The 12,020-nt window shown below is 40.3% G+C and overlaps 1 protein-coding gene across 1 annotated transcript; it reads right to left on the reverse strand.

Annotated features, from left to right (window-relative positions):
• Positions 1-995: 995 nt before the first annotated feature.
• Positions 996-11,304, reverse strand: znf592 (zinc finger protein 592). Its single transcript, XM_031282574.2, has 9 exons — positions 11,020-11,304; positions 8,306-10,536; positions 7,846-8,024; positions 7,587-7,760; positions 7,344-7,503; positions 6,131-6,391; positions 4,150-4,262; positions 3,344-3,485; positions 996-3,233 (listed from the first exon to the last, which is right to left on the reverse strand). Exons 2-9 carry the CDS (start codon positions 10,514-10,516, stop codon positions 2,730-2,732), a joined length of 3,744 nt encoding a protein of 1,247 aa, XP_031138434.1. The 5' UTR covers positions 10,517-10,536; positions 11,020-11,304; the 3' UTR covers positions 996-2,729.
• Between the last annotated feature and the right edge of the window lie 716 nt (positions 11,305-12,020).

Below are 12,020 nucleotides of genomic sequence, written 5' to 3' on the forward strand. Positions count from 1 at the left end.
AATATACAATGTAACATATCACATTAAAAAAAACGTCAACATATTTATATTAGAGCTCATTTTCACAAGATTTTAAGACTCTCCTCTTCATCAGCAGGATTTCATATTGTGACAGGGTTGGTTGAAATGTTCCTTAAGCAGGATCCCCTCCTCCTCTATATGGATAGAAACAAATCAGTTGTGCAGTTGATGAATTTATACAATAATTAAAATTATAATAAACGTACATGTCCAATATCTGTTTCCGTTGTGTGCGTTTGGTAGTTTTCAACATCTGACTGAGCAGTGCCTGCAGGTCTTCCCCTCGGTACAGAGGACTGACAGCTCTCACTTCACTGGGAACATTTGCATCTTCAAAGGCAGACTTCATAAAGGAACTATCCACAACACTTTTCTTGCCCATGAAATGCCCTTAATTAACACAAAATACGTCAATATAAACTGTCAAATATATATCAGAAAATAGCACAAAAACAAAATTTGCCAGAATAGTGTTATTTCTCTTACCTGTTGCCCACAGATTCCCCCTTGGATTCACCTTGATCTTTGAAATTTTATTTCTCAGCTCAGTTAAATCAAGAGTCATTGAAGATGTCATGGCAATGTATGACATAAGAATGAAAGAAAACAGGAATCCTGCTCTGCAGATCTTTGTCAAAGTGCCTTTCATTCCTCAAACTTTTAAATGCAATTTGGTGCCGGTTAATTAAAATATCTCTGCTCTTCTGTTACTTTGGGGCCAGGCAGTTATACTCAGATAGGGTGGGCTAAATATTCTAATGGGATGAAGTCATCCATCTGTGGTTGGTTTCCCATTGGATAAATGATGAACATCAGAGTGCCTTGTGTCATTCTGACTTGCTATGACGATTGTAAAGTGACCTCAGTGCAAAACCACCAATTATCCCATCCAAAATCATTAAACACTTTCTTCCATGCATCCAGTACGTTTATACAGACGCAAGTCTTTAACACAAGACAAAAGACAACGCAGATGTATAATAAATGCACCTATTTATTTGTAAGTACTTTGACGTAAACATTACAGCAAGGCACATGGGCCACTGCATGCTGAACAGATGTAATGGCTTAAGTAATGCTGTGAATCCAGGGTTCACTAGCCACTGTATGTACACGTTACTTTCCTATACAAGTCCTCGCTGTACACAGTATCAAAAGTACAAATATCTTGCAACAAGCATTACAAAAGAACAAGTCGTGAACAAGTCATTCTTTTCAGTTTCTGCAGTTTAACAGCTGAAAAGTGTTGTAAATTAGGGATTTAAGATTACAGAGAAATAAAGAACTCACATAGCACTTAAATAGAAAAGTTCACTTGCCAGTTAAGTCAATATGACCATATAGCTTTAATATTATTCCCAAAATAATTTATAAAATTTAATGTGGGATAAGACACATTTTATAAACTCATTTTTACATTGCACTGAGATTACCTGCCACTCCTTCAAGTCCTTTGTCACTTAACAATCACTGCCATCCACCATGGAGGTAGGAACTGTCATGTATTCAATACAAAACAAGAGGTGCTGCTTTACAAATCAGGACATGCGAACAAGAAGTACCCTATGATCTAAGACTTCTTTTCTTTGAAGTCATCGTGGATTTAACAAATTCCAACAAACTACTAGTATTATTATCCTCATGTTAGCAGGTCCTGGTTCATAAAACACTATCTCCGATATGCCACCAAACTTCACTTTCACACCTGCTCTGGATTATCCAAAACAATGTACCCTGATTTGACATCGACTGTTCACTTGCCTGAAAAATACACTTCTGGCAATTTGAGGTATTTTCAATACTGCTGCACCGCACATTCAATACCTCTCCATGTTTACCCTTAACACTCATTCAAAAAAAAAGAAATAACAATCATTAAAAAAAAGGCCAGATCTGGGACAACATGCACCCACAAATCAAACACGTCCAATAAACATAAAAGACAAAAGCATTTCAGAATGCTTAAATAGTAAAAAGAAAGCCTCGTTCTTATGTGTAGCCTAACTTTGGTAGACTTTGCTTAGCAAGACAACTCACCTGTATTTAATCTCACAGGATAGTTTTATGAATAACTGTTCACCAAGAATGCAGAAATACATCTTTAAATGAAAATAAAACTATATAGTATGTTTTGTAATAAATGGCAACTAAAACTCTAGCATTGTACTGCAAATAAATTGCAACACAGTAATGTCATAAAAACGGCAACCTGAAACATATTCAGGTAATAGTGTGTAGCATTAAATACTTCAGACAAAATTCAAGCAATTAAAAAAAATGTTGACTTTAAAGACAAAAATCCACCTCTTCACTGTTACATCAATGAACACCAGACCTAAACACTAAAAGACATTCCTGAGTCTCCTGTCAGGGCGGATGGAAGATTTTGGGGGAAAAAAGAAAGAAAAAGCTTCAGCTGTAATATGTGTGCAGTTACAGTATATCTAAAAGGCAAGATGAATATATTAGCATGCAAAGATAAATAAAAATAACTGAAAAATGAATATTTATGTGTCCTTTCATTTATGAAAATAATGTTATTTCTTATATGTTAAGGATCTGCTTGAATATACTGCACGGCCTCTGAATAACTTGAGAGAAAGAAAAAAAAAATGAAAGGCCCAGACACTTCCAGGCAGAACATCAAGCAGCCCATGTTACTTTCACATGAAAACCGAAGATATTAAAGCAGCTTTAAAGAGGTGTCACTACCGGAGAGAGACTTGTGTCTGAGAGTGAGTGCTCAGTTTTAAATTACAGTCTGAGGTCTTGCCACAGTGCCGACTTGCTGGCTCTCCAGCCTGTGGGGGCTCAGGTTCATTTAGCTCCGGTAACAAGTCACTGACCTCATCAGTATCTGCCGATCTAACTGGGTGATTAACCTGCTCGCTTTCCCTCGCGTCAGCCCCGTCCTCCGCTCCTTCTTTATCGCCTTCCTCGGGATCTTTGACTTTGTGTACAATGAAAAGATGTCTGTTGAGAGACAGCACAGATGTGAAACACAAGCCACAGTGAAGGCACTGAGGAGTGTTTTCATCAGTTTTATGCTGTGGTATATGCTGCTGGAACTGTGCACTGTCCTCTGTGAGAAAACCACATTTTGAACAGCGGAACTGAGTTTTCAGACGTTTCGCTGGAGGAGACTCGAGACTAAAAGTGCAATTCTGGCCCTCCTCCTGTGTGTCCACCGCAGGTCTTTCTGATACATGCCCCTGCAAATCACAGAAAGCCACACACTTTAAAATGATGTAAGATTCCTAACATTTGTATTTGTGCCTGCAGCTACGATGTTGTTTGTGTTAAAGAACTAATAATAACCTACCTTGCCCAAAGCCTTTTTTGATTCCTGGATCGCCGTTTTCGGCATTTGGCCAAGATCAGGATTTTTGATTCCATGCATTAGACTGATGTGGTTCTTCAACATCACACTCGTCGTGAATATTGTCTTTGTATCTGTGCAATACCTAAAGTGTAAAGTATTTCCTGGTTAATTTGGTAAAACATTAAACGTGCTGTAGGTAGGATTGTGAAGATCCAGGACTTAGCCAAAAAATTTGAACATTGACAACTTCTCAGTCCTTCCCCCCTTTTTTGCTAAAGCTCAAAACCGGGGCGGCCTCTAGCTCACCCAGTAAGAGCGTTCGCCCCATGTTGACTGAGTCCTGCAGTGGCCCGGGTTCGAATCCGACCTGTGGCCCTTTGCTGCGTGTCATCCCCCATCTCTCTCCCCCTTTCATGTCTATCCACTGTCACTATAATAAAAGGGAAAAGCCCCAAAAAATAATCTTTAAAAAAAAAAAAAAAAAAAAATACAGCCCAAAACTGTCTCCTAAGCCCCTCCCCCCACAAGGGAGAATGAATGCGTGTGCATGAGCAGTGATTGACACGCAGTTAGACCCCCCCCCCCCCCCAACACACCCGGCCCTGATTGGTGCATCCGAGCTGTAGGTGGTGCCAGAGGAGCCAGATTCTTTTATTTTTTTTATTACCTGCTTCATGTAGTTCTACTGGAACATAGGGTCAGTTTCAGCAAATATGACAGAAAGTTAGTTTTATAAGTCTTACCTACTGCACCTTTACGGACTGTCACAGCAATGATTTGTTTATTTTCAAACATAAAAATCTTACCAACAAGTGTAAATTTTCTTTTTTCCATCGTGGTCATTGCGAAGATGTCTTCTCAGACTGTTTGTAGAGTTGAAAGACTGTTCACAATGTCGACATGGATACTTCTTCACTGACTGTTGGAAACAAAAAGAGGTAAAAATGAAAAAGGTAGAAAAAAACAAACAAAAAAAAAACAGTGTGACGATACAAGCTTGACAAAAAGGTTTCTTCAATGGTAATTATGAACGTCTAATGCGTTCATAATTCACACACAAGTAACCACTCAAGAGATTATTACTTTGATTTGAGGCAATTATAACCCTAACTAATAATCTTTGTAGATTTCCCAGGATTCACATTAAAACAACATTTCAAATGTGCCACAATCTGCTACAAAGAATAATTTAATCTGTATTACCAGGCTGCTAAAAAAACAAATACAAATCTTGAAGACCAAATTTAAGCAGTTAAATGTGATAGTAGCTGAAAATTAACAACAAGGAAACACTTGGGAAAAACCCCTTTGATAAGATTCACACTACAATCAGAAGCCAACACACACTCTGACCTCAGGTACAAGACTCCTTGTCCTCAGAACTATTTCCTCATTTCAGCAGGGTAGCATGTGATGGGCTTAAAGGACAGCGTTTGGCCAAAGTGTCTTAGATAAGGCCGACTGATAAGAAAAAACATCCAAACTGTTGATCCGGTTAATGTTAACATCAATTTCAGGAAGATAACATGACAAGTACGCAGGTAGAAAATGGTGGTTTTGGCTTTTTTTCTTTTATTGGTTCAATTATTTTATTTACCCTGGCCAACAGAACAAAATATGCTCACAATTAATCTGAAAGCGCATTATGAAACTGGAGGCGTGGATCAATTGTTGTATATAATAGTTCAGAGGTTCACAGCATGTAAGGGGTGTCCAAACAGGAGGCGTTTCAGCCCATATGCAGTTGTCTGTCTTACCTGTGTTTGATATAACTGACAGACTTCTATTTGAATCAATACAGGTATCTACACAGGTTGCGTAACAGCTCAAGTTTCACTCATGCTTTAATACATACACTATAAAGTGTATTTTTAAGTCTATTTTCTTTTGTTTTACGCTTGTAACTATGTTGATTCATGTGGTGTTGGAGCGTAGCTGGCAAACGCAGGTGACCTACACTCAATACTGTGCTTAAACGCGTCTTGTGTAGACACAGACGCAGGACTGATGCTGCTGGTCTGCCCATGTACTGCTTTCGCTACACAGCCGGTGTGATTTGAATAGCTGTCTATATGGACTACGCTTTACTAGATGCCTCAAAGAAATAAAACCTACACTGGGAGCGTGAAAAAGGGGAGAGGGTACTGTATTGGCGCATGTCACACATGTCCCTCTATGAGTCTGTGTGGACTGATAAATTAGTAAAAATCTCCAGAGCTTTACCACAAATCAAGGTGCTATATATAAAAAAAAATACTAAAAAACATGGTGAATTAATGAGGTTAGATCCATTTGAAGATGTAGAAAGGTATCTGTTCCGTGAGATGGACAACTGGCGAATGTCTACTATGTTCCAGAAACACTTCAAATAACTGTTTGTCTGGATTTCCCTTTAAGCATGCTAACTGAGAGCACAAACACCTTCATTAGTTGAATACAAACAGCAGATAAAAGTGAATCTGGGGGCTTGGATAAGACATTTAGCAACTTGACATATCAAGACACAATGAACAACATCAATATCTGTATTGTATTTTAACTGAAAGCACTATATGAATTCAACCGATATTAATACAACTAAATACTGTAGTTTCAGTTCTCAGGACTAGAATTTGGACAAATCTGGACAAAGTGTGATCTTGTAGTTTGAGCTACGTTAAGTTGCAGCAGAGTAAAGCCACCGCATTTCGCATTGCTATAGTATTCTATTACAAGCAAGCGAAGCAGTCATTCATGTTTTGGTTGAACACATACACATTCCAGCATGGGAAATTTGTGATCTCTCACCCTTCCGTGGTTGGTCTTCACGTGAGAAACATAGGAGTCTCGTTCAGGGAACCACTGGAGACACTCCCCACACGTCCAGCCGGTGGGCTTCACACGAGGTCTTTTGTCCTGCTCAGCCTTTTTTCTGGGACTATCTGTGTGTTTAACAGGGCTGTGACTCATCTGTTGTTGGACAGAATGAGCATCCTGGTTCCAGTCAGGATTGCCGGTTTGTTTACTTTTCTCCTCAGTCTCTGCTGTCATGTTTCCTACATGAACACCCTGCAAAACAGAAAATACATGGTAAAAATCACATAAGGTAACAAATTATAACAAAAGACCTTTTCCTCTCTCTTTATGTTAATGATAATGCGCTAAAGGTCATACGTTATTTAAAAGGTGCTGTAGGTAGGATTGTGAAGATCCGGGACTTAGCCAAAAAATTTTAACATCAACAACTTCTCAGTCCCTCCCCCTTCCTGCTAAAGCCCAAAACGGTCTCCTAAGCCCCTCCCCCCATAAGGGAGAATGAATAGGTGTGCATGAACAGTGACTGACATGCAGTTAGACACCCCCACCTGGCCCTGATTGGTGCATCTGAACAGGGAGCGGTGGATTTTTGCAAATCGCACTACAGGCTGTAGGTGGTGCCAGAGGAGCCGGATTTTTTTTTTTTTAATTACCTGCTTCATGTAGTTCTACTGGAACATAGGGTCAGTTTCAGCAAATATGACAGAAAGTTAGTTTTATAAGTCTTACCTACTGCACCTTTAATACGGACTCATCATTTACTAAACTATATTTTACTTCTCTTTTGCCAGTATGGTGAAACATCAAACACTTAACAGTGTTGCTGGACTGTGTTGATTCAGGATTTATCATGTTGTTTTCTCTGCATCATGTGCACAGTTTTGTAGATTGCATAATTGGACAAAATCCAACATTGCATAACAGCAGGTGATCTTTCCTGTGCAAGTTTAACAATGTTTCCAAAGGCTCAGGTTAAATGTAACTTTTTGCACAGTTTCAACATACAATTTTCATGAGGATAATGGAAATCAGTAGCCAGTTGTCATTTGTTTTTTCATTATAAAAGTTTCAAACAGGTAACCAAGAACATGGATAATGTATAAACTCACACAATAAAATTCAACCCACAAATACATGCCAAAACAATCACTTGCAGGGACTTAAAACCAACATACAAAATATCTATATAAAAAGCAGGCCTAACCTTGAAGTGCTGCATTAACAGCTTCTTTTGTGAAAAGACAGAGTTGCATTCTGGACACTTGAAGACACACGTAACACGCTTGTTGGCATTCTGATGGAAATGCTGAAACAGTAACTGCTTTTTCTTGAAAACTGTCTCACACGAACACTTAAATATTAACCTGCAAAAAAAGAGAAAACTTAAAATGAACTGTGAAAAGAAATGTACAACTTTCAACTGTCAGATCATGACGTGTTGACTTACAGAGGGGATATTTTGCTTGCACTGTGTTTGTTTTTTAAATGCACTTCACAGCTGTCAGAAGTCTTGAAGGCAACTGGACAGATGGAGCACTTGTAAAAGACTTGACAGTGTTTCTCCTCAATGTGAGTCTTTTGTCCTTGAAGGGTCTTGAAAACCATATCGCAGTGAAGACATCTGGAAGAAAAGGACACATGATGCCACTTTTCTGTTACACTGTACTGTATGTTATAAGGCCTGCATTCTAGGCTTGCCTACTTACTTGTACCAAGCCTTGCGAGCGTAGTGCAGACAGTTTTCCTTGACATGCTTTTGTATGTCTGCAGAACGACTCAGGGCACCACACTCAGGACAGCAGTAAGGGGACTTGTGTGCGTGAATGCGTTGGTGAGCTCTGAAGCTGCATTTGTTGGGTAACAACATTGAGCACACCTTACACATCTGTTTTACAAAGTAAAACGAGAGAAAAGTCAAAAAAGACAAATGTTAAAGATGGAAAATACATAAATACTGGTCGTAGGGCCTTTAAAGGATAAGTCTGGTGATTTTCTATATTTTTCTAATTGTCAACTAATTCAATGAACATGTGTACATTACCATTTTTAAAGATTCATGCCTTGAGTAGAAATGAATGGGCTTAGGGTGAGTGTCACAGACAGGGTTTTTGGATTTGTTTACAATAGCAAAATATCCTTAAAAAATTCAATAAAACATTTACTCACGAGTCCTTCGACATCGTCATCAGATGGCCTCTGGTAATGGCCTGCAAGTGCTTTGTAGTCAGATAACTGCTTGTTACACTCCAGGCAACGGAGTCGGTGGCGATTGGCATTGTCTGGATATAGGGGCAGGACAGGTTGGCTTTTAGGTAAGGGTGAAGTGTAAGAGTCCATGTTCACAGCACTCAGGGGTACAAACATTTGTTCCTCTGCTATTGGTTTCATATGGAGCTGCGTGCACTGCATCACCATGCCATTGTTCTTGTGCTCCCGTGCATGTGCCAACAAGGCACACTTGTTGAAGAACACCATCGTCTTTGCACAGTGCGTGCATCCCACTTCAATGTGAACACTTCTCCGGCTGTAATGATATGCAAGACTCCTCTCCACCCCAAAGGAGTCCCCACACTCGAGGCAGCAGTATCCGCGTGGTGGTAGGTTGATATTGCTCTCCGGAGGGGGGTTCAGGTTGGGCACATATGTAGGCACAGGGTTGGCATTGTTCAACAGTCTGTTTAGGGTTCCTGCTGCTGTGTTGGGAAGGGACGTACGGGGAGAAGGGTTGGCTGTTTTGACCTGATGCACCAGTGGGACGGTGCTGTACAGCGTAGATGCGACCGTATGTTGGCTTTGTTGATGAGAGGTGGACCGCGCAGCCACTGAAGCGGCAACACTGTGAGGGACCAGGTTCAGACTAGCTAAGTGCATTGCTTTGGGAAGGAAGTTGGTGCTAGTTGTATGGCCTGGTGTGGCTGATCCTTTCTTCGGTTTCTGCATCTGATGTGCAGCAGATCGTTTGACAGGACTACTAGTATTATGGAACACTGTTGCGAACTGCGTTACTGTTCCTGACTTCCTGGAGTTAACCTCTGATTTGTTGCGTAAAACCTTCGGTGAACATGTACTAGCTGGGGTGCCTTTAGTTTGAACTTCAACAATGCTATCAACAGACACATTTTGAGAGTGATGAGGAGACATATTACAATAAGAATCTTCACTAATCATACTCTGCGATGGAGAGGATTCATATGCAGAATTAACTTCTGTTTCTGAATCAGGCAGCACACTGGTGACTGTTCGCTTGATCTGTCCAGATGTGGTTTTAATGGTTTTAATTCTGACCCTGGGTATGGCAGGGGGTGACCCAGTTGTCACTGCGGGGGATGCTTTGCCACTACTATCACTGCAAATGCTTCCAGGACTATTAGAGGGTTTCATTAAACGTTTCACAGCTTCAAGTGGACTTCTGGGGCTGCGTGGGGATATAGGCACGTTGGGGCTTGCTTTCATGCAGTCATTTCGAACCGCTGGTGACTCTCTGGGATTAATCTGCTCACTGGGATCGTTTCTAGCATTCAGAGCCACCAAAGCCTCAAGACAACAGGATAATTTAGATGTATCAGATTTGACATGTGGATAAGAAGTGGGAACATCCATTGTGGTTCCTAAATTGCAGTTGGTCTCAAAGTTCTGGTTACTGGTTGGTGGGGGAAGTGCACTGTGTAATCTAGGTGTTTTATCTGTTTCACTACTGACACAGATGTCAGAGGACTTCTCGCTTCTACTACTTTCTTCTCTGCTCCTCCAAGTATTTTGGGGAATATCAGAGTCCTTTGGACAGTCATCAAACATGTTGAAGTCCAGTTTTTGGGGATTTTCTGGGATTGAAGGTTCAACCAAATCTGAAGCTTCTGGGAAACAGGGCGTCTCTTGTTTTGGATACATTTCATCTGTACTACACTGAGTGTCTTCAGACTCAGGACTGGAGATGGGACTAAAATGAGAAAGTGCCTGGGAAAATATTGGTGTTCCATCAGGTTTGTGTTGAATAGGTGCCTTTCCAAGGAGCTCTCTTGAACTCCCCCCATTTAAAGCAGATACAAATGATTTGGAAAAGTCAGCGTTGGTTATCTCAACAGGGTCAATGGATGTCTCTTGTCCATTGAATCCATTTTGTAATGCTTGTTCAAAACCTTCCAATGACTCCTGGCGACTTGTGTTTTTCACAATAACACTTACAGCAGGAATATCTGCTGTTGTGACAGCTTGGTTACTTAATAAGCTGTCCTCCAGACATATCCCTGTGTGTTTCAGCTGACTCTCTGTCTCCTCATGACTCCCCTGGATGGGCTCTTTGGCATCCAACCCTGTGGCATCTGGGATGTCAAAGGCTGCCAGAAGATCATCAAAATCTGGGGTTTTCATGTCACCCATGGCTGCACAGTCTCACAAATCTACAGAAAAACACACCGAGTTAGCTTTAATATCAATATATAATATCAATTTGCACAGTGGGCACTGCAGGCAGGGATTAAGAAACTGTTGTCAGCACAAAAAAGAACTGCCTACAATCTGAATAATAACAGCTGGGTGACGTCCTCTATGCTAACGTTAGCTTTAGCTAGCAAGCAAACGTTAACAAGATCTGCTGGTCTTCGTCTATGCAGCTACTATTTTGTACCAAAGCATGCATTAACATATACAAATAAACATTTGCAGGCTACTGAGCGTTACCAAATATCAACTCCTTCATAAGCCGAACCACGTCAAAGTTGTTTTGCTGTTAGCCTAGCTAACATAGAAGACAGCTAACAAGATAGTCATAGGCGAGCCAAGACAGAAAGTTAGCAATCTAGCTTAGCAACATGCCATTGCGTAAATCATTTAGCTAGCCAAGTTTATAAACTCGTCACTTATCGATGCACGAGCGCGCTTACCATTTGATCCGGTTATGGTTAACAGCTCTACTAAATTAGCTATATATCCAGTTAACTATGGGCACTATGTTTTCCTGTAGCAGGTTTTCATAGCTAGGCTACAAGCTACAAACGTTAACTTCGTTTTCTTTTTCCTGTGTGATTAAGCCCTCGGCGCTGTCTTACAGACAGACAAGAGGCGGTGCCATGGGCCGCTTGAAACGTTAGCATGCACCTCAAAACAAGGCGAAATGCTATTTGTACCCAGTGGCTCAGCTGCTCTGAACGTTGGCATGTGGTAAGTATTCATGCAGGTAGGTAATGCGTCATGTTACGCCATAATCAATTATGAAACATGCGTAACTGGCATGGCTGGAGCGATGCCATGGACGATGGACAATGCCAACAACCCGAGGGCACCCTGGGGGTAAAATGTATTATGCTTATGAGCCCCTAACTAAACATTCACCATGCATTGCCACCGTGCAACCGTCTCCTTTGCTTGTAAAATTGCTTTCAGTGATAGAAAAAATATATTGATTGCTCATATTAGCCTATAATTTCTTAAAGCTCAGTGTCTAAAATGTCAAACTTGATCTGTGGATAATTAAAGGGGTACTCCAGCAATTTAGTCTTGAAAAGTGTAGAGGTGGCTGCAATATCCTGAATTTAGTCCCTATAGGCCAAGCCCCCAAAACACTGGATCAAACAATTTCCATCTCAAGCATCTTTCGTTAGACCCTCCCTGCCTGGTGAAAGTCCAATGAATCAGAATCAGAAATGGGTTTATTTCAAAGTAGATTTTGACATACAAGGAATTATGGTGTTTGGTGTATACAATAAACATATTAACAGGAAATAACAAATGAAGCAAAAATACTGCAATAGTCAAGAACATAAATATAGAATAGAAAAGTAACCATACAAATATGAAAAAGATACTATTAAAATACTATTTAACATAACTATTACCAATTGTGTAAAATATAACTGTTTTAGAATTGGAAAGCTGTAGTTTTTTT

This window comes from Sander lucioperca, chromosome 7 (assembly GCF_008315115.2).
Source record: "Sander lucioperca isolate FBNREF2018 chromosome 7, SLUC_FBN_1.2, whole genome shotgun sequence".
Classification (NCBI taxonomy): domain Eukaryota; kingdom Metazoa; phylum Chordata; class Actinopteri; order Perciformes; family Percidae; genus Sander; species Sander lucioperca.